Source organism: Mixophyes fleayi, chromosome 11 (assembly GCF_038048845.1).
Source record: "Mixophyes fleayi isolate aMixFle1 chromosome 11, aMixFle1.hap1, whole genome shotgun sequence".
NCBI classification, from domain to species: Eukaryota; Metazoa; Chordata; class Amphibia; order Anura; family Limnodynastidae; genus Mixophyes; species Mixophyes fleayi.
In genome coordinates, this window is record NC_134412.1 from 21,126,968 (window position 1) to 21,152,619 (window position 25,652).

At 40.6% G+C, this 25,652-nt stretch overlaps 1 protein-coding gene across 2 annotated transcripts in view; it reads left to right on the forward strand.

The window, feature by feature from the left end:
- The window catches only part of RIC8A (RIC8 guanine nucleotide exchange factor A), a 36,946-nt gene that overhangs the window by 8,977 nt on the left and 2,317 nt on the right, over positions 1-25,652 (forward strand). Inside the window, exons 2-10 of one of the 2 annotated variants that reach the window (XM_075190959.1) lie at positions 1,956-2,003; positions 4,166-4,183; positions 8,566-8,658; positions 11,350-11,964; positions 18,280-18,374; positions 19,201-19,351; positions 19,726-19,821; positions 20,071-20,215; positions 23,261-23,405. In XM_075190959.1, coding sequence (XP_075047060.1) covers positions 1,956-2,003; positions 4,166-4,183; positions 8,566-8,658; positions 11,350-11,964; positions 18,280-18,374; positions 19,201-19,351; positions 19,726-19,821; positions 20,071-20,215; positions 23,261-23,405 — 1,406 coding nt within the window. The remainder of the gene's footprint in view (positions 1-1,955; positions 2,004-4,165; positions 4,184-8,565; positions 8,659-11,349; positions 11,965-18,279; positions 18,375-19,200; positions 19,352-19,725; positions 19,822-20,070; positions 20,216-23,260; positions 23,406-25,652) is intronic. The other variant, XM_075190960.1, reaches the window with a different exon arrangement.

Below are 25,652 nucleotides of genomic sequence, written 5' to 3' on the forward strand. Positions count from 1 at the left end.
TCTGAGACATTAATCAATGAATTGTATTATATTTCTGGGAAGCATTGTCAGTAAATACTCGCAGAGAAAATATTTCTGAGGCAGAAATCTATTTTCCATGTCCCAGTCACTAATACGTGGTGGAGGCAGACATCTTGTGATGGGAACCAATATGCAGTTTATCAATTCATGAGGAACTAGCCACGTCACTGAGACATGGGACACAATTGATGGGATTTGTTGTCCTGGATATTTATTTAGCCTAAAATATAAATTAAATGTGTATAGTATATTGGGTGTGCGGAATCTATCAATGATTTTCCAAGAAAGTCGGCCTCTCCCAGCCCTGTACACTTATATTACGAATATGACATTTTCCATGAATCTAGTGCGCAAAACAGCTGACAGAAATGATCTCGTCTTGCTCTTTTTTTCTGTAATGGCGAGATCTGACCACACACGTTAAAATACAATCTTTTGTAGAAGCTTTGCATGGCAGCAGTATAGTGGTCAGTCAGTTAAGAACTGATTAAAAAAAGACTGGATTGTAATGTGTATGTGCGTCAGTTGTGCTAGCTAACGGCTTCTGATTGGCTGGTTGCGATTTCGAATCCGAAGCCGCTTGCTGATTTCTTCATTGATGGTTTACGGATCGTAGACTTTTTGTGTGTGTACGTACAGAAAAGAAAATTTGTTATTTTCACACGTAGGCGAGAAGGAATGTTATATCTGCTGTATTATATGAATTGTACTTTGGTGTGATTGTACAGAAATGCAGTTGTTCGTTTGCAAATAAATTAAATTGATGCTTGTGTGGCCAGCGTAAGAAGTAGGGATGCCGTTATTCTTCATCATCATCATCATCTATTTATATAGCGCCACTTATTGCGCAGCGCTGTACAGAGAACTCATTCACATCAGTACCTGCCCCATTGGAGCTTACAGTCTAAATTCCCTAACACACACACACAGACAGAGACAGACAGACAGAGACTAAGGGCAATTTGATAGCAGCCAATTAACCTACTAGTATGTTTTTGGAGTGTGGGAGGAAACCGGAGCACCCGGAGGAAACCCACGCAAACACGGGGAGAACATACAAAATCCTCACAGATAAGGCCATGGTCGGGAATCGAACTCATGACCCCAGTGCTGTGAGGCAGAAGTGCTAACCACTGAGCCACCGTGCTGCCCTATATTGGTTCCATTACACAAAGCCAGCAATAAAACCTTTGTTCTCTCGATAAACCATTTAAAAACACACACTTGTACATTTTAATCTTTGTACAGTACGGAAGCATGCATTGAATATGTTTTGGATAATATTATAAATCTGGATAATATCAACATTATCCAGTCGACGTTCAGTTCATTTAGATACCCTTGGATCAAATAATTGGATAATTTTCACATTGGAGCTGCAGTACAAATGGGGTCTGTATTCATCTGTATGGAACCTTTGGTATCTACGTTTTTGTATAAAACATGAGATAGACTTTCTGTATTTCCAGAATTCGGCTGTACACCACTGGTGTTCCCCACAGCTGGATGAGGAGAGAGCAGTCCGTGTTGGTGGATTCAGACCGTACTGTTAGTTGTTCGAGGAGTAAACGCAGCTTCTAATTGAGTGTTTGAAACTCTTTGTTTTAATGTCTGCATTTATTTTGTCTACTTTGTATGTCCCTGTTTTATGTATGTCCTGTTTTCACTACTGTACGACGATGCGGAGCACTGTGGCGCCTTACAAATCTACGATAATAATAATAACAGGGGTTGTCCAAAAATACAGGTAAAGCCAAACATGAGTTATCTCAACAGGATACAGGATCCTGTTTCAAAGAGCTTACAGTCTGAAATAAGGCTGCTTGTTAGTGCAGCATAATCACCCGTGCCCCACATTCCCCAGTCACTTCTACCTGGTATCTTTTATGTATAAATCTTCCAGATCTAATACTGCTCTTATTTTTCTCTTGCAGAATTCCCAGTGTTTCTTCTTTAACGCGGAGCAGAGAGAACAGCGGAAGGTGAGGACAGTATGTGCTGAAGATTAAACGTTTCTCGCTGTGCTGTGTATTCTCTGATCTCTTATATAGCTGGTTTTATTTTAGACCACGTCTCTTGGATCTGCAGATACGATTTGTGCTGGGGATGGTGCCCTGTATAATAGACCACTCATGCTAGCTGAGCGCAGGTTCCTTGTTAGCGCCCTATTCCCCCCCCTAGATTCATGGTGCCAATAAGCAAAATGATGGTCATTCCTTGGTTATATCTGTACAAAACAATGGGGCATTTATGAAGTAAAGAGAAATTAGATTAACAAAAAATATTTAATGATTAGTATTTTATGTTCTTTATATTTTTGTAAAAATCACTTTGTTAACTTGGTTGAATACTTGAGATCTTGACCATGCTCGGGGGGGGCAGGGGAGATCACTTAATTCAGATCCGCCCACGCAGAGCGATCCAGTTGTTTGCAAGTAACAATTAATCACAATGATCAAACCGATCATACTTCTGAGGGCTCTCTTCAGTCATGTCACATTGATTTCTATCATTCATGTCTTATACGTGCAGCAATAATTGTATGCTCCTATTAAATGGGGTTAGATTGACGGTTAATATTGTTGTACGAGGGCAGTTTAAGTCATGTAAAATATTGTAAATTCTATCCCTGCTCCTTTGAGATGAGGGCACTGACCATGACAGTAACTGTGGAACTTTAGACAGCTGGTGGGTGGAAAAGGGCACTGGGTTGGCAGACTGGCACTGTGGGGCTTACAGTAGACTGTCACTGTGGCACTGGTCTGATTTGTTACAGGCCATGTTGATCCAAGCCTAGGATGGCATAGTTGCATGTGGCAGAATACATTTATATATTCCAATGGGCACAGATTGGGCACTGTAAAAAATGTTGAATCTGAGCTTGATTGGAATACTTAATACTGGGCAGAAGAGTACTGTATTTGGGGACTGACATAACTAGAAGGGATATGGCATAGCAAAAATGTGTTCAGATATAGCTCAAAATTTACAGTGTGGTGCCTTGTAGTGTTTTTTTTTTTTGTGTGTTTTTTTTTTTTTTTGTGGGAACCCTAGCCACCGACCAATCACCCCCAATGCATTTTTTTAATTCATACAGAACTGTGCCATTCCATGACCATGCAATCATCATTTATTTATATAGCGCCACTGATTCCGCAGCGCTGTACAGAGAACTCGCTCGCATACACAGAGAGAGAGAGAGAATAGGGTCAATTTTGATAGCAGACAATTAACCTACCAGTATGTTTTTGGAGTGTGGGAGGAAACCGGAGCACCCGGAGGTAACCCACGCAAACACGGGGAGAACATACAAACTCCACACACATAAGGCCATGGTCGGGAATCGAACCCATGACCCCAGTGCTGTGAGGCAGAATTGATAAACACTTAGCCAATGTGCTGCCCAAATTAAAAAAAAAAACCAAGAACTAGTTTTGGAATTAAAATAAAAAAATAGTATTATTGGTGGTATTTCCTGAATGGATGTAAGGGTCCCACGCTGCACGCCTTTCAAAGTTTACAACTTAACCTGGTCTGAAGCAGGGTGATTGGGTGTGGCTGCCAAACTTCAAACTTCATCGGCGGGGAAAAGGGGCATTGATTCCCACTTGACATGCCACAAGGTAAGACTACAGAGGGTCGTGGCATGGGACTTTTAAAGAAAAAGATTCCTAGCTTCTCTTCTTAAGGTTCAGTTTCCTACTAGCCTTGTCGGTGGCAAAATGGTGCCCACAGCCTACACCCGCAAGGCTAACCCGCCCCTGATCAACATGTCAACGACAGTCGCTCATTGATACGGAAAAACATTGGATGGGGATATTTAATTTTACTTCATTATAGTTTTCTTCATCTTATAATTCAGCACTGGCACAATTCTATAAGCCAGGCCCATAAAACACCAGCCAGGTGCCAAGCCTATGTAAACGTGTGTTATTTAATATGTTCTAATGCAATTAGCCATCCTAATAATCTTTAATCACGCCAGCGCAAGTAAGACTAATAAAATGTCTGGTTGATAATGGATTATTGTGCCACATTATTGGTAATATCTGCTATCGTATCTGTCACTACTACCCTCTCCCCTTTTTCTCTTTCCTTAAACTGTCCTTTTCACTTTATTTTATTTCTTATCTCTGAATGGCAGCGTCAGGAGCTGGAAGAGGTAACATAGAATCGTTGTATCTCTAGGTGTAGTCCGCACCCTTCCTTCGCTCTACACACACGCATCGGTCAATGAGAGCAGATACATAGAGGTTTAAAATATTGTGAATGGTCTGTAGTTCAACAAAGGGCCGACGAAACTGTTCTCTCCAGGGGCCTGATTCACCAAGGATCTTAAGTTGAGAAACTTCATATTTCAGTCTCCTGGACAAAACCATGTTACAATGCAAGGGGTGTAAATTAGTATTCTGTTTTGCACATAAGTTAAATACTGACTGAAATTGAGTTGAAATTTTGTGTATTTAACTTATGTGCAGTATTTAACTTATGTGCAAAATAGAAAACTAATTTGCACCCCTTGCATTGTAACATGGTTTTGTTAAGGAGACCACTTACTCAATTTTTTTACTTAACTTTCCTTAATGAATCAGGATCTATGAGAGTAACATCAGCAAAAACATGTGTTTGTTCTATAATAATGTAGCACACAAATATCAACTTTACATTTCAGTGTACAAATAAGCTATCAAGTATTTGTGTGCTACATAAAAAAACAGTCAGTATTTAACTCATGTGCAAAACAGAACACTAGTTTGCACCCCTTGCATTGTAATATGGTTTTGTCCAGGAGACTGAAATAAGAAGTTTCTTAAGTTAAGATCCTTAATGAATCAGGCTCCTGGTTTTCTTTAATAAAATAATGAAGCTGAAATATTCTATAACCTAGGGCGACCAGCCAATGAGACGCTGGCTTTTATCCGTTTAATGTAAATATTAATGCAACAAAACTGTTGTCTGGTTGATGTGGGTCACAGCAATGTTGTGCTATCACATCCATTATTAAAGGAAAGCAAAACCTAAATTACAAGTTGCCTGATATAAAATAACTACAAAATCACAAATATATATGTAAGAGCTTCAGGAACTTGAAGAGCGTTCTAATGAGTTAAAGGTCACGGAGGAAGTTAATATGAAAGCCCATCAGACTTCCTCCCTAATCCCCCCCCCCCATGTGCTGCAATTTGATTGTTTTAGGCAAAATTGGCCCAAAAATGATGTCTGAGGTCCAAAATGTTCCACCAGTCTGATCAATTATGTGATCAGGAATGATCTGCTGTTGATTGGGGCTACCTGAATCTCTAGCTAGTCTGTGACCGCGATCTGCCATCATGTGCAGCTATCGGCTGCGTGCTCTGACTTTGCGCCATGTGATTTGGGGGTATATTTACTAAGCTGGGGGTTTGAAAAAGTGGAGATGTTGCCTATAGCAACCAATCAGATTCTAGCTGTCATTTTGTGGAATGTACTAAATATAAGATAACTAGAATCTGATTGGTTGCTATAGGCAACATCTCTACTTGTCAAACCCGCAGTTTAGTAAATATACTCCCTGGTCTCTTAAGTGCTAATCCTCAATCTGTTGTTTTTGGGCAATATAAAACTAACGAATGACACTGTAGACAGTTTAATTTTGCCTGTTTAAGTACTATTTTTTTTTTTAAGAGCAATTCCTCCCATTTTGCAGTCACAGACTGTCCTGAATTAGGGCACCATAGCCCTTAATTGTATGTTGTGGGATGTAGTCCCTGCTGGGAAATTCTTGCAGTGTTCTACTTTGCCTTGAAATTTCCTAAGTGGAAAGATGAATTAATTAAAGAGTATGGTTTGAAAATTACAGGGTTTTCCACCCTCCAGATGTATTTACTTCCTACAAGTTTTACTAAATACATTTACCTCATGTCTATACCACGTTTATGATGACAGACAGAATTGTTTATTTTTGTTCTACTGAGTTACACAACACAGCTCGGCTGCAAAGTAGAGGAGGGAGCTACAATGTGTTTAGTAAAAGTGGCCTGGTGGCACATAAATTTAAAAAGTTAAGCCAGTGGTTCCCAAACTTTTGCAGTTTACGGCACCCTTAGAGTCTCCATAATTTTTTCAAGGCACCTCTCCAAAATAATTACTGAGCAGTCCTGTTTTATAAATTAGGTCGGGACAAAAATACTTATTTAGTTGTATGCAAAAATGCCCCCTCTACATCCAGACACACTGCCACCTCTGGCCCCTCTCATGCTGGCCCCTCTCACTGCCCCCTCTGACATGCTGTCCCCTCCTCTGGCCCCTCTCACTCTGGCCCCTCTCACTCTGGCCCCTCTCACTCTGGCCCCTCTCACGCTGTCCCCTCTCACGCTGTCCCCTCTCACGCTGTCCCCTCTCACGCTGTCCCCTCTCACGCTGTCCCCTCTCACGCTGTCCCCTCTCACGCTGTCCCCTCTCACGCTGTCCCCTCTCACTGCCCCCTCTGACATGCTGTACCATCCCCTGCCCTCTGTCACACTTCCTCTCACTCTGCCCTCTGTCACGCTGTCCCCCTCCTCTGGCCTCTGTCCCCCTCCTCTGGCCTCTGTCCACCTCCTCTGGCCTCTGTCACACTGTCCCCTCTCCTCTGCCCCCCCTCCTCTGCTCTCTGCCCCCCCTCCTCTGCTCTCTGTCCCTCCTCCTCTGCTCTCTGTCCCCTCTCCTCTGCTCCCCCCTCCTCTGCCCTCTGTCCCCTCTCCTCTGCCACGCTCCCTCTCACTCTGTCCCCTCTGCCGCGGGAAAGGCAGAAAAAAACAAAACAAAACATAAACTCGCCAATCCGCGCAGCGCCGGGACTGACAAGCTGCGTGAGAGAGAGGAGAATGCTGGGTCCCGGCGCCGCGCGGATTGGTGAGTTTATGTTTTGTCTTTTTTTCTGACTTTCCTGCGGCACCCCTGGGAGCCGCGGCGCACACTTTGGGAACCGCTGAGTTAAGGTAATCTGAAGCACCCTTTAAGCTATCTTTAAGTTCTATCTTGAACAGCAGAGACTGAGGAGTACAGACTAAGAGGGAGATGAATGTGTGAGGTGCTCAAAACATTCATTTGTTTGTTCAAAGACTCCATATAATCTACACCAAGGTAGTTATTAAACAAGATCAGTTATCAGAGGGAGCTCCCGTACAAGACTCCCATACCTACGTCTTTTTTTCTCACTGGATGTGTTCATTTTAAACATTTATAGCCAGTTTTACTAAAGAACTAATACATTTAAAAACATACAAGTCTCTTATGCATATAAAATGCCTCCAGATTTATTATTTAAGGCAAATGTTTTTAATGTGAGTCTGTATGGCTGTAATGAAAACTTGTGCCATACAAGTACCGCCACCATGAGGCTTTTTGTAGAATTGCATATGACTACTTCACTATTAATGTCAGTTTCTGTTGTCCCGGCTATTTATCCTGTAGTAATTAGATCTGCTTTTTAAGCATGCAAAATGCTCAGTGCAAAATCCTCTTTGACGTCACGTCCCTGAATTTGCGCTGATACAATTAGATTTCTGCCGTGGTTTTGCAGTGTAATATGGTAGCGTTTGCAGAGAAGCAGATGTGTGCACTTGCCAGTAGGAGGGTTCATTGGGCAGAATAAGGGTGAAGTATAGAGTGGGCGCTCACTGCAGGACAGTGCAAAATCATATGTAGTTATGCACATCGAGATTATTGAAATGAGCAGGAGGGTGGAAAGGCTAGATTTTTAAGGGTGTTCCTTTCTTTACAAGAGGGTGCAGCAATTTCCCCTCCACAAGTGGTTCAGGGCTGACAGAAATTGAATCTCATTCTTTGCTTTTAATTGGATGCCTATTTGCACCTTACATTTGGACTTCTGCAGAGAGGCGTAGTTTTAGCTGCAGTTTGCTCAATATTAAAACCTTCAAACACACAAAAATCATCATCATCACCATTTATTTATTCCGCAGCGCTGTACAGAGAACTCGCATCAGTCCCTGCCCCATTGGGGCTTACAGTCCTTAATTCCCTAAAATACACACACACAGAGACAGACTAGGGTCAATTTGTTAGCAACCAATTAACCTACCAGTATGTTTTTGGAGTGTGGGAGGAAACCGGAGCACCCGGAGGAAACCCACGCAAAAACGGGGAGAACATTTTTCCTTGCATCCCATAGAGCTGTGAGGAGAAAATAATTTTTTTGTACCGCATTGTCCGGCAACGTGCCCATGTTTACTTTGCAGAGGGGTCTCCAAACACTATAAAGTAGGCGTGTGCCTTGAAGTGCGCTGAGCGGTCCATATAGGCGCAATAGTGCGAAACCAAAGCCGTTTGTGCCTAATGGGTGCGTCGTAAAGAACCCCCAGTGGCTACCTTGCTTTTATAGCCAAAACTCCCCTCAGGATCATGCACTAGACATGGGAGTTGTAGCGATAGATTGCTTTGAACCACCTGGCTCTAACGCTCCTACATTGTAGTTTTTCTTCTGCTCCCCTTTGTCCTTTGTTAGCGGGGCCTGTTCCCTCCTCCATGTTCCATCTTCATTTTCACTCCATTCATTGCCTGTAGTTCAAGAAACAGAAATTCCGGGACTGGGTCCCTAAGTCTGACTCGGACTACGATTCTGATTACTCGGAAGATCAGGATGTCAAACTGCGACAGGTAAGGTGGTGGAAAATCAGAAGTCTGATGGTACAATGATCCAGTCCCTCAACTAATAATATAATATATGACGCTTAATATGGGCTTGATTATTTTATGAAATATATATATATTCATTTCATACAGTGTATTGTGTCCTATTTAATCTCTGAGGATGTATATCATAAATTTTCCTCACTATGTCCTGTACCTTTAAAGAATATAAGATATATATTTTTCTTGTTTAGTGACCTGAGAGTTTCTCTCTTTCTTCAAAGGAGAACTATATGTTCAGACAACATTATGGGGGGTATTTAATTGTCAGCAAGTTGTTTTGTTTTTTTGTTTGTTTTTTTTAGAGCACGTTAAGTAATTTTAACGCTGCTTTTTAAAATTTTCGAGTGGGATAACTTTACCCGCGATTAAATTCCTTTTTTTAATGCTACGTTTTTTTCCATGAAACAGTCCTCTCGCGCTCCAGTAGAAGGTCTATTGAAAGTATAGGGTGTGCGAGAGGCAAAAGCTATTCAATTGTTTTTTAACGCGGCGCGTTAAACAGGAAAATATGCTGTTTTATCTCGCACCTCTTTGGGGTGTGATAAAAATAAAAAACCTTTGAAAACTATTTGAAATCATGTAATAATGTGAAAAAAGGTTAAACTATGTTTATCACTAATGCCTAACATGTAAAATTTGATTTAAAGGAAAAAAAAATAAATCACTAATTATATTTATGTATGTTTTTGGTACAAATATGAATGTAGTAATGTGTTTTGACATGTATAGATCTTTCTATGGTGAAAAAATAGTTCAATAAAAAGATATGCTAAAGAAAGTACTGTAATGTAGATATTATCAATGTGTAATGCAATCTAATGTATGAAAATGTATGCAAATCCTTTTTTTTGTGTTATACATGACCGCATTAAAACTCACAAACACAATGTTTTCGCGCTACGGTAACTAAAAGCGGTCGCTATTGCAGTTAAAAACCTGCGGGAGTTTTTTCTATTTATACGCTGCAGGGAAAAAAAACAACGTGCGGACAATTGAATACCCCCATATGTCAGGTAGATCTATGTATTTTCGTTTTCCGGAGTTATGAAGTGATCTGTTGTGTAGATATGATTGTTTTGATGACCACAGTTAACTTTATATAAAATAACTCCTGCCCATCTAGTAGCTTCACTGTATATAATTCTCATTTTCTTTTTATGATGGTAGGAATAATTGCTATTGTAAAAAAATGTTTTTGGGTCTCTGCAAAGTACCGGCAGCTTTGAGAGAGAGCGACATCCAGTTAGTAACCTGTGACTGGTAGATGGCAGCAAGACTTTGTTACTGACAAATAAAGTACAATATTTTCAAGTATTTTTTCCACTTAACCATGAGGTAGAAATGTTGGCTCGGTTAAGCCTGGAGTGACCCTGTCGTTGTTTTAGGCTCTCCTTGGCCACAGTGCGGCCATTTTGTAAGGCGAGCCAATGTCCCATGAGAAGTCATCTTCACAATTTTTCCCCCATGGACAAATTAGGAATATATCCAGTCACCTAGGTTTTAATTGCTCCTGCACGGGATCCTGAATGCTAGGCCTCACATTTCATTGAGCAATTGTGGAAAAATAAAGTTCAGTCACACTTTAATTGTAAATAGGGTATGATTTTTCTCTTCTTAAATTTACTGTAAGCGGTTTATTTCACTATGATAAATAGAGAATGCGGTATTTTGCTAACAGCTTTATGTAGTGTGAAATGAGATTTAGGGGTAGATTTATGAAAAGTTCTCAAAAAGGAAAAGTGGAGGTGTTGCCCATAGCAACCAATCAGATTCTAGCTATCATGTTCTAGAATGCACTTGATAAATGATAGCTAGATTCTTATTGGTTGCTCTGGGCAACACTTCCACGTCTCCTGCTCTTCTTCACAGCAGTGACACTATGGTCGGGTAATGGAAGTAGTTCGGGGGAAGAAGGGTGATATGGAAGTACTGTGTGGGGGTAGCATTTAAAGTGTGGGTTTGTACAAAGCTGGGCAATTCATATGAATTTATTTACTCTGTCCTTTAACTACAGAAGTGTTGTATTGTTCTGTTCACCCTTTGTGTGAGTGATTCCATATTCTTCACAGATATCCTCACCGTTTTGTTCTTGTTAAGGAAAATTGATTGCTTTTAGTACACTCTTCGGGTACTCCACACTTTGGGCCTGATTCATTAAGGATCTTAACTTAAGAAACTTCTTATTTCAGTCTTCTGGACAAAACCATGTTACAATGCAAGGGGTGCAAATTAGTATTTTGTTTTGCACATAAGTTAAATACTGACTGTTTTTTCATGTAGCACACAAATACTTGATAGCTTATTTGTACACTGAAATTTAAAGTTGATATTTGTGTGCTACATGAAAAAACAGTCAGTGTTTAACTTATGTGCAAAACAGACTACTAATTTGCACCCCTTGCATTGCAACATGGTTTTGTCCAGGAGACTGAAATAAGAAGTTTCTCAAGTTAAGATCCTTAATGAATCAGGCCCCTTGTGAGCATATAGAAGTTGGCCGTAAAGCTAAATTGCTTCCACCATGCAAGCAGCATATTGCATAATTCATAAAAATTATACTTTGATGCAATTAAAATCTTTGATGGATTATAGCCCTGTCATAAGTCCCTCCGCATTTATTTACATACTGTGTCTTTGGTCTTTGTCTCCCACCAGAAACTTGGCGAGGTGGTGATTAAGTTCCTGCAGCGAGATCTGCAGCCTTCCTGTCAGATGGCCTGCCTAGAGACCATCCGCATCCTTTCTCGAGACAAGTACGGATTGTCTCCGTTCACCAGCCGCTCTGCGATGCAAATCCTGGCCCAGTATGCGGGGTTGGACTACTTCGATGAGATGGAGGTACCTCGCATCCCAGACAGTGAGAGCGTGGTGGAGGCTCTTAAGGGTCTGTGTAATATTGTTTACAACAGCGTCGAAGCCCAAGAGGTGGCCACGGAGCTAAGCCTGGTGTGCGGCCTGGCTCGCCGTCTCAAGCTCTACAACGAAACCAGGTCTTCTCACGAAGGCAAGTTCTTCGACCTCCGTTTGCTTTTTCTCCTGACCGCTCTGAGGGTCGATGTGCGGAGACAGCTTGCCCGGGAGTTGAGAGGCGTCAGTCTTCTAACCGATGCCCTGGAAAGCACCCTGGCGCTGAAATGGTCGGATATCTATGAGGTGGTGACGGACCATCTCGCCCCACCCTTAGGCAAAGAAGAGACTGAGAGAGTGATGGAGATCCTGAAGACTCTCTTCAACATCACCTTTGATATCAGCCGCAGAGAAGTTGACGAGGTGAGGTTTGGGCAACAGGCAAAAGATTGCCCGTGTGGATTAGCTAAATGGTTTAAAATGTTCTCAACGATAAAATACTAATGTCTTGAAAATCTTAAACTATATAACTCTTTAGATAATTCAACTTATTTATTTTGCCGTGGAACCGTCGGCTTCAGTCAAATTCCCAATAGACATAAAAGCTTTGGTGAGAGAGCGTTGAACTTTAAATAATCTTATTTCATCTCTTTATGGCACAACACCGTAGAGCATGTTGGTGCCTTATAATTAACGAGTATCACGTAGCGATCTTTAACCTTGCGAGTAATCAATAGTCCTTACTCTCCTGAATTTTCCTCCGCAGTCAGTTGTACACGAATGAAGTGGAATTTCGCTGACCTCTGGGAAGAGGTTTCATAATGTTTTAATGCTGTCATTAATGAGTGATTATGACAGTAATGTAAATTGCTTAGTGTAATTTATAGCTAATTAAGTGAAATATGCAGCGAAGTTTAAAGTAACCGTAATAATGACAGTGTGTAAAAATAATCTGTCTACTAATCTCTCTGCATAAAGGACACATCTTAATAATGACTCTGTACAGGAATCCTGTTTTGTTCTGAGAAACGAAACTCGGTTCTATTTATAGAACATTTCAGCATTTTCTAATTTTTTTGGGCAGCATAGGAAGTCAAAATCAATGTATTTCAATTGATGGTGATGAGAGGGGCTTGATGTATTTCAGTAATGGGTACAAATAATCCCTTTTGGAAACCGTTGACGGATAAAAGGGTAAACGTATATACACATAAGTGGTTTTGGTAAGAAAATGTTTGGGGAAGTTGCAGTCCGTTTTTAGACAGTGTGACTCATGAGATTGGGAAACTGGTCCGGAATGTAAAATTATCTACATTATAGTAGAATACTGTAACCTCTTAAGGGGTCAGTTCAATTAGCCGTGAGGCGCCATAGCAACAATAGCATCAATCGCTTGGTAACGATCTTCTCTCAATTTTTGCTCTGACCTCATGCCGTAATTGTCGGTTTTACACGCATAAACATAGTGCGTACGGCTGCTGCGGAATATGGCGGCTAATTGAATAAGCCATTAAAATATTTAACCGAGACTGTATTTTGATGTTACAATAGTGGCCCTTTATCTCTAAACATTTACGATCCATCTATGTCCTATAATAGCTTAGGACAGTGAGGGCTAACCTGTGACACTCCAGGTGTTGTGAAACTACAAGCCCCAGCATGCTTTGCCAGTAGATAACTAGCTGATAGCTGGCAAAGCATGCTGGGGCTTGTAGTTTCACAACACCTGGAGTGACACAGGTTAGCCATCACTGGCTTAGGATGCTCTACTTTCTGATAGTTACAGAAATACAGTACATCCAATTTTTATATACTGGCAGGACTGAATATAATAGAAATCATTTGTGCAGTTTTCACCTTCCTTCACCGGGTGGATGTCGGAAAGTTTACTTTTAGACAGAGCTCCTGGGAAAAGTCAGAGTGAGGTGGAATATTGCATTTACCCTGAGGCTGTGCTCGGTGTAGCTGAAGGGATCTGTCCACCCCCGTGGGTCTTTGTTTCCTCCAGCAATGTGCATAACAAAGTGGAAAAGACCTATTTTGTAAATATAGGGCTTGATGCAGAGTTGTTGGCAGTAGAGCTTGCGCAGAAATAGCTTATTTCTGGCCATATGCAGAGCCGTACACATTGCTAGAAGCTTCTGGTTCTGCATCGACCGCATGTGCGCCTGGTTGTCACATCGGCGTGTATCTGCACCTGCCTTCTAACGTCCGAAATTGGTGTATATACTAGTGATGCTCAGGCTCGGTTCCTCAAGAACCAAACACACCCGAACTTAGAGGATCTGAGTACCGAGCCGGCTCGGTACTTTCGCGCTTTTTCGGAATCGAAAACGAGGCAAAACGTGATTCTTACGTTGTCGGATCTCGGAAGTTTTGAATTCCTTTTTAAGATCCAACATAACGGTAGGTGGGTGGGAGGGCGGACCCCCATTTTTCTTTTCTGCCAATGTGTCCTAGATGTGCTAGCAACTGCCGTGTGTTTGTGTCATTGCTCTGTCGCTTACCATCCAGCCAGGTCGCTGCAGTATTTCTCCGAAAGTGTATGAAAATAATATTGTGACCTGTGAGGTGGTCAAAATTGACTGCAAATGACTTCAAATTGGTGTTATTGAGGTTAATAATAATGTAGGATCAAAAAAAGAGCAAAATTATGTGATTTTAGCATATTTTAGGATTTTTTCTAAAAAATCCAAAACCAAAACTCGAAGCTAATACAGATCCAAAACCAAAACCAGTTCATGGGGATCAGTGAGCGTCTCTAGTATATACGTGTACCTGCAGGTTTGGATGCGCCGCATCTGGGTGAACGTGCCTTCATTGAACTTGTGCAGTACCAATTTGAGCAATTTATGCTATGCAAGTTGGTGTTCAACTCCCCATGGGGATCATAATGTCTAGTCTATATTTAATCGTTCGAGGCGCTATCATACAGAGAGTAAGCGGCATGAGCCTGTTAGGCCAACGTGTAGATCTTCAGTGGGCTAGGGGTATTCACTTCTCTCTATAGGCCTGGCCCCCAATGTGGTACCATCAGCCTGACCTCGGCAAGTTTCTCGCTAATGACTTGAAGCCCGATGATATCTGACTTTTATACATGGCGGTGTAAATGGTACAGTCATCCCACTGAAGGTCCACACACTGACATAAAAGGTACATATTGGGATCACTGTTTAAGGTTATCTAACTAGCGATATAAAATAAGCTAGGCGTTAGTTGTGCAATATGGAACCTTTCATCCCTGAACGTAGTCGCAGGATTAAGTCTATAGACACTAAAGAATCTAGCTTAAAATACAGCATATAGATGTGTCCGGAGAAAAGATTTGCAGGTCATTATTATAATGAGAAAAATAAAATAAATGCTTTAAAAAATATATCAAGCCCAACCTCCTCATGTGAAAAGCGTTGATCCACCTCTCCGGAATCCAAAGGGCAAGTTTACGTGTAATTCTACATTCGGGTGCAAGTTTTGGTGAACCCATAATGTATTTTTACATGGCACACAACGGATTTACGTCAAACTTTAAATCAGGGTGTTTTTCAAATTGAAAAAAAATAAAAATAAATCAAAACCTTATATCTTATAACAGGGGTGGGCAAACCTGTCCTAAAGGGCCATATCCAGTTCATGTTTTTAGGATTTCTTTAATCATGTACAGCTGAGTTAATCTATTTGGCTGGGTCAGTAATTATCCCACCTGTTTCTACAGACAGAAATCCTAAAAACATGAACTGGATATGGCCCTTGAGGACAGGTTTGCCCACCCCTGTCTTATAAGATAGTTAACTATGTTTCATCCTCGAAGTGGTTATTAGCCGGCTGAAGCCTTTTTTGTTGTAATTAAACAGAATGGTTTGCATAAAAATTACAAGAATCAAACAAAGCAAAAAACAGAAAGACAGTTGTTGTCAGCGCTTATCCTTTACACTGCATATCTGTGTGTGTGTCTAGCAAAATAAAAACATGAGGTAATGGTTCATATTTTGATCAAAACATTTAAGCCTGCATCCCAGCGTCAAGGGCACCTCATTGCATGCAGGTCCTACACTGACCTATATGCTTTAAACACCATTAAAATGCAGTTAAAATAAGATGCACTCACCTCCCAGGTATAGGGGTTTACATCTAGAGCAAAATAACAGCATGTAAAAAATGCTTAAAAATCGGTGTAACTGTTCTTAAATTCTTCTTGTGTGAAGTGAGCTGATCATATTCTTTATTTGATGCTGAAACCTATAAAAAGCCACTGTACGACCGCAATCCAACGGTCTCCTAAATCCTGATATAAAACCAGAGGTTTGTTTAGCAGTATTGTTATTAAATGCTGTTTCTGAGTTTCAGTTTACTCCAGTAGGAAGTTGTGCGAGTGTGTCGTGCAGGACTGACAGCTGTGTTTTTTGTGTAGTTGTTTCCTTGTTGTCCGAACCAGTAATGAGTACACACTGCATTTAGTGACTGTACTTGCTATGCTTCACTAGGGCAGAGTTCTGTAATCACGGGTCACTTCTGTAATGAACTAAGGGTTTACTTTGTATTTATTTGACTTGAAAACCAACCTTATTTCACAAACATATGATTTATTTTAGCTATATTATTCTGATCACTCAATGACAGTATAAACAAAGCAATTCAGAAATCTTATTAATACAAATAATTTGGAAATTGTAACTCTGTGGAAAAGAATCCACTTAAAGGGGGGGAATTCAATTCCCCCCGCTTTAGCGCGGCGTTAAACCTATAACCCTTATTACGGTAAGTGGTTTTTTTAACGCGGCTAACTGAAGCCGTTGAAAGTACCGTAATAACTGTATTTAGGCGCACTATTACCGTAATAACGATAATAGTTTGTGTTTGGTTTTAACACACAAACAACTAAGCATATATTTGTTTGATGCTTTGAAGGCCTTTAATAACCTTGCATAAGTACTATACTGCTAACGTTCACAAATATACATGCTAAAGTTTCCAGGGCTTATCAGAGCTGAAGATATTGGCGATAAGACTTTATCAAGAGCGTTTTTTTGTCCTGTGCAGACCAGACTTCCTGTTTGTAGCCTATGGACACTGAAATGTCAGAAAGCAAATAGTTTGCAATTGGCTTCGTAGCAAATGTAAATATGATGTCATCATCATCATCATCATTTATTTATATAGCGCCACTAATTCCGCAGCGCTGTACAGAGAACCCATTCACATCAGTCCCTGCCCCATTGGAGCTTACAGTCTAAATTCCCTAATATACACACACACAGACACAGACAGACACTAGGGTAAATTTTGATAGCAGCCAATTAACCTACAAGTATGTTTTTTGGAGTGTGGGAGGAAACCGGAGCACCCGGAGGAAACCCACGCAAACACAGGGAGAACATACGAACTCCACACAGATAAGGCCACGGTCGGGAATTGAACTCATGAGCCCAGCACCGTGAGGCAGAAGTGCTAACCACTAGGCCACTGTGCTGCCCTATGTCAGACATCGAAATGCAAAATATTTCTACGTATGCATTTCTGAACTTTATACACTGACGTTAACGGATTTTGGGGATCGGATGCTGAATGTCGTCATCCTGGGTTAACCATTTACAGAGTGGCTTTTATGTTCTGTTTCCATCATTCCAAAACGTAATAAAAAATAAGTACAGTTAGGCTGTAGGATTAGAGCAATGCTTAATGCTAAAATGAATAGTTCCCAATATTGGGGGAGAATTATTTATCAGTGGAATATGAGACACTAATTCAGGAACTGCTTTAACTTTAAGGAGTAGATTTATCAAACCTTCTAAAACAGGAGTCAGGGAACTTTTTTACCTTTTACCCCTAAATATATTTAGATACGCCGACGTTACCCCCTTGATTTGAAAGGAAGGAAATCATATATTATTAATTATTGGAATTCAAAATTTTATTGAATCTATTCAAAATTTCTTTGAAAGCTTCATCTTCAAAACTTCAGGTTTTGAAGAAATGATGTTGCTTCATTTTTGATATGAGAACATCAATATTGGGGCATTTTGACGTCAAAGCAATTTGGATACAGTCTTCAGCATCCAATCGATTTCTCTGCTTTGTTTTTATGTTCGTTAGAGTGGAAAATCCTTGTTCGCAAAGGTAGGTTGTTGCAAAAGGCAGCAACTTTTTAACTGCCTCCTCATGTGCAATTTTGAATGCCTTTGCATCTGACGACATCCAAAAATATGACAGATCGGCTTTGTTTTCAAATGCAATACGTGCTTCATTATTACATCGAAGCTCAAGAAGTGCCTCTGCCAACCCTGGAGGCTCTTCTGGTACAACAGCGATTTCACATTTAAAGGGGTCTACAATCCAACTGACAGCATGTGAAATTGGCAGCATTACCCCCAGGAATTTCATTTTTACCCCATTTGGGGTAATTTACCACTGTTCTAAAACTATCATTTTCTAGAATGTGCTAGATCACCATTATCAACAACATTTATTTATACAGCGCCAGCAAATTCCACAGCGCTTTACAAATCGGTGATGGGCAATTCGACCTCTTCACAATCACTTCACCCGCAGCGCAACTGTTGCCCACCAGAATACTAGATAAATGATATGTAGAATCTGATTGGTTGCTATGGGTAACAACTCCACTTTTTTTTTTCTTTTTAGAAGGCTTGATAAATCTGCCCTTAACTATACCTCCAGCTTCTCTAACCCGCCACATGAACTTGCTCTCTCTCTCTCTCTCTTTTTTCTTGATGGCTACAGGAAGATGCGGCTCTCTATCGCCACCTGGCTGCTATCCTTAGGCACTGCTTGCTGAGGCAGAGTGACGGAGAAGAGAGAACAGAAGAATTCCACGGGTGAGATTGCGGAGATTCCACAGTGAGTATGTACACACTAGAGTTTTCAGTGCAGTTTCCCACTGGTGGCATTCAGGCACGCATGGTGATTACTGATCTCTATGGTAGATTTTTTATTTTTTTTATTCCTAGAGCAGGATAACCAAAAAAAAACCTTTTGCCATAGAAGTCGGTGATGAACATAGCTAGATACCACCAGTAGAGAACCACACTAAAAATGCCAATGTGTATGTACCCATCCAATAAGTTAAGTTGGCTTGTGCTCCTGCCCTTAATAGTGGAGACATGCAAGGTGTGTAGACTGCAGGTTGTCAATTTACTAGAAACCAGAGGCTTCATCATGAATGACACTATACTTGGTGATGGCACTGGTTCCTAGTGAATAGATAAATCTTCTCATTAATCCATAAATGTCTACATGTAGTATGTCTAGTCACCAAGTACACTAAAGGGAGATCTGAAAAGCATAATTGAAATGTATGATTAAACATAACCTTTTAAAACTAGTTGCTAGATTGTTTGTATTTATTCTTGTGTGTGTAACATTGTACACAAAATGCTTAATAATTATTTTTATTGGATCTGCAGTTTTTTTAGACAGACTACATGAGTGAATGGAGCAAGAGATCCCATGATTAAAGACCTGATTTATGGAAATGTATTTGACAGTGATTTCAGATAAACAATACAGAGAGCAAAACATTACCTTGGAAATGTATTCCTGTAGCATGGATAACAGCTAGTGATGTATATTTAAAACCAAGACATATCGCCCTTGTCGTAAATCCAGTGTTGGTAACCTCTTTGTTTCTGACACCCTGAACAGGCACACAGTAAACTTGCTGGTGAACCTGCCTCTAATGTGTCTTGACGTTCTGCTGACGCCCAAGGTGGATCTGGGCTCTGTGGAATACATGGGGATGAACATGGACACCGTGGAAGTTCTACTGAAGTTCTTGGACAGGAGATTGGACCGGGTGAGTGACCAGGAGCGAGCAGTAAATATTATATACATAGGACCCATTCGTCTTAGATGATCGTTAAATAGCTTGGGGCAATTCACTTGTGCGTAACCCATAGCAACCATTCAACCATTGGAATTCATTACTTTTACACCTGACCAATCGCATGAAGTTTATGGCTACACTGGGTTACAACTCGTATGTATTATTTACTATTGTTAAATGAGAATTTAGAGTATTTTACAGTAATAATGCAAAGAGCGTCCTGAAGTGATATAGTGAATTTTGGCTTTATACTTAAATTACATTTTTAGAGTTTGGCTAATTACCTATAACTACTACACATTCGATCCTTGCTGTAATCGTTTATTTACATTTTCTCTCCGCAGGGCCACAAGTTACGAGAGACGCTGACCCCCGTCTTGAACCTTCTTACTGAAAGCTCACGCGTCCACCGTGAGACGCGGAAGTTTATCCGCACAAAGGTGAGACCACAGCCCGGGAGACGACCGGTAACTTAGTATAGCTAAACGGCTCTTTATAGATATCCTCTAATTTCACTTCTGGTTCATTGTTTATAAATGTCCAGAGTGCCGATGACCATTGTGACTTGTATATGAGGTTGCTGTTCTTACATTATAGGTGGTACAAGCTGGATCACAAATTCAGTTGTCCGTTTTTAACAGAATCTTGTACAAGTTAAGGGGCTCAACAGGAACCTTTTTCACTCGCAGGTTTTACCCCCTCTGAGAGACGTAAAGAACCGCCCTGAGGTGGGAAACACCTTGCGCAATAAGCTGGTCCGTCTGATGACTCACGTGGACACGGACGTGAAACACTGCGCCGCCGAATTCCTGTTTGTCCTTTGCAAAGAAAACGGTAAGTGACGTTAGAGCAGAAAGTCAGATGATTAGTGTCTACCTGGGAGACTGTGTGGTAGAGTGGTTGGTGCAGTTATGGAAAGTGTGAGCGGTGGGGCTAACATGGTTTAAAGGGGTTATGTGAGGATGTCAAGGAGTGAGGAGGAATGGAGGGTAAGTGTGGGGGTCAATAATAGTATCATCATCATCATCAATATTTATTTATATTGCGTCACTAATTCTGCAGCGCTGTACAGAGAACTCACTCACATCAGTCCCTGCCCTATTGGAGCTTACAGTCTAAATCCCCTAACATACACACAGACAGAGAGAGGGAGAGACTAAGGTAAATTTTTGATAGCAGCCAATTAACCTACCAGTATCTTTTTGGAGTGTGGGAGGAAACCAGAGCACCCGGAGGAAACCCACGCAAACACAGGGAGAACACACAAACTCCACACAGATAAGGCCATGGTCGGGAATCGAACTCATGACCCCAGCGCTGTGAGGCAGAAGTGCTAACCACTGAGCCACTGTGCTGCCCCATGTAAAGAATGTGTAAGAGAGTGACGCATACAATTAAGAGTACATACACCGGTAACAATACATAAAGGCAAGTATAAAGGAGTGGCAACAGAAGTACAAGTCCATTCTAGTAAGGTTTATCATAGATATATTGGTAGTGTCCAATTAATGTGAGGTAGAATGAAGTGTATAGGGGGACAGGTAAATAGTTATAATGAACATAATACTGATAAGGATAATTACTAATACAATATGGAATAAATTAAAAAAAGTAGTTAATAAGGAAATAAGATGTAAATAGGTAGTAAAATAGTGAAATTATCAAAGACCAAACTGTGAGACGGTGTCGTAGTAGGAACCAAGCGCGTTTCACCGCAGCCGTGTGTCTTCCTCAGCAGTTTCTACATCAGGACTTGGAGAGTTTGCCATCGATTTGAAGAGAATTCTATTTACGTATAAAGTAATTGTTCACTCTTCCTTAGTACACGCTACCTTGTTAAATGTCTACAACCACACATGATTGCGGACATAATAGTCCTGTGACTGAAAAGGATGGTAACCTCATAAAATATATGTGCTTAGTTGTGCCTGTTATCAGGGAATGTATAGACCTCGTCATCCCTCCGTGCGGCTGTCAGCGTATTTAAGGACATGTCTGCTACCTCTTTGCCAGCTGTCTCTGATAGTTTTGGTTCTTCTGGTCCTGGCCACACCGCCATTGATATATACCAATCCCCTACGATGTCACACACACATCCGTTACCACTAGGAAACGCCAACCAAGCCATGGTATTGGGAGAGGAATATTACATCTCATTAAGATTGACAGGAGAGCTTTGGGAGGAGATAATGAGATTAAGGAGGAGAAACAACGGCATCTCTACTGAATGGTGAGCTCTGGGAGCCGCCTTACTAGCACCATCATAGGAACTACGGAAAGTCCTATAACTAGATCATTTTTATACATCCAACCGTTACTTATATATTCGGAAAATACAAGGCGAAAAGATCTAGGTTCGTATTCCATTATTCTGACTGTAAATGTTACTTTCTAAAGTTTTTTTTCTCTGAAGACTTTTTTGGCTTTTCTTTTCTTTTTTTTCTTTTTTTTCCCATTATTTCTTTATTAAGTGTATAAATAGTTAACAATGGATTGAATCATCATATACAAATTGAATAAAGCATTAGAAAATCTATAATTTTTTACAAAAATAAATAAAATAAATATAAAGAATCTCAAGTATATAATTTTAATTAAGAAAAATAGAATGTAAGAAAAAGAAAGGTGAAGAAACAAGGGGGGAAAAAAGGGGGGAGAGGGAGCAACCTCATTAAAATAATACTTATCAAGGATCATTTTCGGCTAAAAGAGAGCGGGTTGAACTCGTCAGTTGAGCTAGTTTCCCTGTATCCTGAAATGTAAACCAGGGACACCAAATGACAAAATATTCTGCAAACTTGTCAGCTGAAGAGAAAGTTAATTAATCCATTAACCTATAGAAATTCTATTCTTTGCAACCAATCCTTAATGGATGGGGGTGTAGAGGATTTCCAATGAACTGGTATCACTGCTTTAGCGGCAGAAATTAGATATTTCAAACTAGATTTTTTTAAAACTAGCAATCGGTAAATTAGTTTTATTTAGTAACCAAAAAGCAGGAACATCAAGAACCTTATCACCTAAAATATCTGTAGAGATTGCTATAACCTGTGTCCAAAATGGCCCAAGAACCGGACAATTCCACCAAATATGAAGCGGTGTGCCAGGGGCCTCTTGACACCTCCAACAAACGCCCGACACCTTCGTGAAAATTTTTGCTAATTGGGCTGGGCATCTATACCATCTTGATACGACCTTAGATTGGGTTTCTACAACTGTTGTACTAGAGGAACGTGAGTGAATGGATTCAAAAATGTTAGGCCAATCATCTTTCTGATGAATAATAATAATGAAAAGACTTTTGGCTTTTCATTATTCTGCTTATAAACGGCAAAACAATCTACTCAAAATTGCCAAAAAGGTGTTTTGTATTTCTTTAATTGCAATTGCAAGAAAGACTTTACAGCATATGGTTTCTAAGCTGTGTCCACAAAGCTGCAGGTACAGACTGATTTTCTGAGCTAGTTCCAAGGGATGTGAAAGGGCAGCATATAAAGAAGTGTTTTGTGGGTCTGCACTTTTTGCAGCTGGTCATTAAACCTTCTTGTATTACTTTTTAGTATCCAAATGGATTATCATAGTAACATAAAACACAGCGAATAAAACTTAGTAACGAATAGGCTACAAAAATGCTTGTGATATTTAATAAGTATACATGAAAAGTAGAAAAAAAAAAAAGCTTCCAGCATTAAGAAGCTTTTGGGGAGGACTTGACATGATCCAATTTGCAATAGTTTTGAGCATTGTTTTCTATGTATCTCTAATTAGCATCTATTTGATTGCTTTGCTGCATGTCTGGTAAAACGTTGTGTGTGTTGTGTATTATCCCCCGCTTTATAACGCTGCCGTTGTGGATTTATTTTCTCTCTTGGCGCGCAGTGTCTCGCTTCGTGAAGTACACGGGATATGGCAATGCCGCTGGGCTGCTCGCCGCCCGCGGACTGTTGGCAGGTGGACGCGGGGAAGGGAGATATTCTGAGGATGAAGACACGGACACAGAAGAGTACAGAGAAGCTAAACCTAAGTGAGTGCACTGCCAAACTGTCATTGTGCCCAGCCGAGTACCATATGGACCGAATGAGGGGGGGAGGGGCTTCTTAAAGGGGACCAAACGATGACTATCATAAAGGGCTTAAGTCATCTTGGAACGCAGTATGAACACAACTTGCATTTTAAAGAAAATTGCACGTGGCTTGCACCATATTCAAGTACAATCGCGTCTCAAGATTCGTTTCCATTTGAATCTGGGTATAAATACACTCTATATGTTACTTGTCATTTGTAGACAGACCGAACAGACTGCACAATGCATATGAGCAATACAAAGTCACACCAGAAAGCAGGCCAAAAATATACTTTTTTTTTTTTTTTTTTTTTTTTTTTTACATGAAATACATAAAACATAATCTTAATGTGTACTGTACATAAAATGCATTTTTATAGTTTCTCTTATTTGCAAACACATGTTCTAGCATGCCTATGTGTAGTCATCACTATCAGTCAGCACTTACACCTGCTAAAATCACGTACCTGAAAGTTGCCCAGACCTTGAATCGGCCACGCCCTCGCTGTACGTTGCCTACTTTAGTCGACCCCTTTCCTACCCCTATTCCACCCTTCAAAACATAGGCAGTCGGAAGTGTCCTTTGCGTGCGACCATGAATCGTGCACTGGTATAAGTCCTGCTCTGACCCGTGCTCAGAGCGATTTTAAGCAGAATACGGCACAGATGGACTTGCGTTCGAAGATGCGTCGGGCCGAAAGTATCCATTTGTCCGTCTTTAACTCTGTTCAAACATTTTTATATAGCATAGAGAATGTCCTCTGAAAACTACAATTTAATTCACATCCTAAGCGCCATTGTGACTTATGTAGAACACAGTGACGTGACCACAATATTAAAATATTTTTAAATTGGAGATGCTCAGGCTCGGTTTCCCGAGAACCGAATATACCCAAACTTAGCTTGGTACCTTTGCGCTTTTTCGGATTTGAAAACCAGGCAAAATGTCATCGTGACGTAGTTGGATCTCGCGAGTTTTGAATTCCTTTTTAAGATCCAACATAACGGTGGGTGGGTGGGAGGGAGGGCGGACCCCCATTTTTCTTTTCTGCCACTGCTGTGTGCCAATGTGTCCTAGATGTGCTAGGAACGGCCGTGTGTTTGTGTCATTGCTCTGTCGCTTACCTTCCAGCCAGGTCGTGGCAGTATTTGTCCGAAAGTGTATGAAAATAATATTGTGATCTGTGAGGGGGTCAAAATTGACTGCAAATGACTTGAAATTAGAGTCACTAAGGTTAATAATAATGTAGGAGCAAAAAAAGAGCAAAATTATGTTATTTTAGCATATTTTAGGATTTTTTCTAAAAAATCCAAAACCAAAACACACACGAGGGCGGTTTTGCCAAAACGAAGCTAATCCAGATGTAAAACCAAAACCACTTCACGAGGTTCAGTGAGCATCTCTATTTTAAATGCAAAACAATAAATGTAAAATTAAATATGCCATAATAAATATGCTCATATGTGGCTTCCGCTGCACACGTGTGCAGTGAGTGTTGTCTTACACACCTAAGTGGTAAAGTATCTAAAGCAGTGATGAGCAACCCCATGCTCCTCAGGGGCGTGGCACGGCGCTCTGACCTTAGAAAGGGCCGCAAGTTACCCTTAGTCTCAGTAATAGGTTAAAACAATACATTTAATCAAACAAATAGACCCCTATCTGTAATAATATATAGGCAGGCTTTTTAAACAAGTGTTACAAGCTATAACAAAGAAATCTGACAGTAAAGCAGGAAAGAGCTGGGGCCACAGGTGAAGGCTCGGAGGGCCGCCTGTTGTCCATCATTGATTTAGATTGTGGCGTCACTGCGAATCCGACCATAATTTATACAGCCCTTCTCGGACAATAAGCCCATCTTTTCATTAGGAGCTGGTAGGTTGACCTCAAACAGTAGTTTGGGATCTCTATCCTAAATAGCTTTTGACTTTGAGGTGTGAAAGTGCTGTTGTCCTAATCGATTTGAATAAAGAATCTCACACCTGAAACATCTCAGACCTTCAAAACAACTTCTTTATTCATCAACGAACTTCATTTCACGCGTTTTACTCTTCCTGGGTTATGTAATCATCCCACTGTTCATAACCCGGTGGGTATTTAAGGAGAAGACGTTGTGAACTATTAAATCCTTTCTAAGTCACAAAATGTTGCTGCCGATTCCATTGGTTTGTTTGTGTGTTTTTAGGATCTTGTTTTTTTTTTATTTTCGC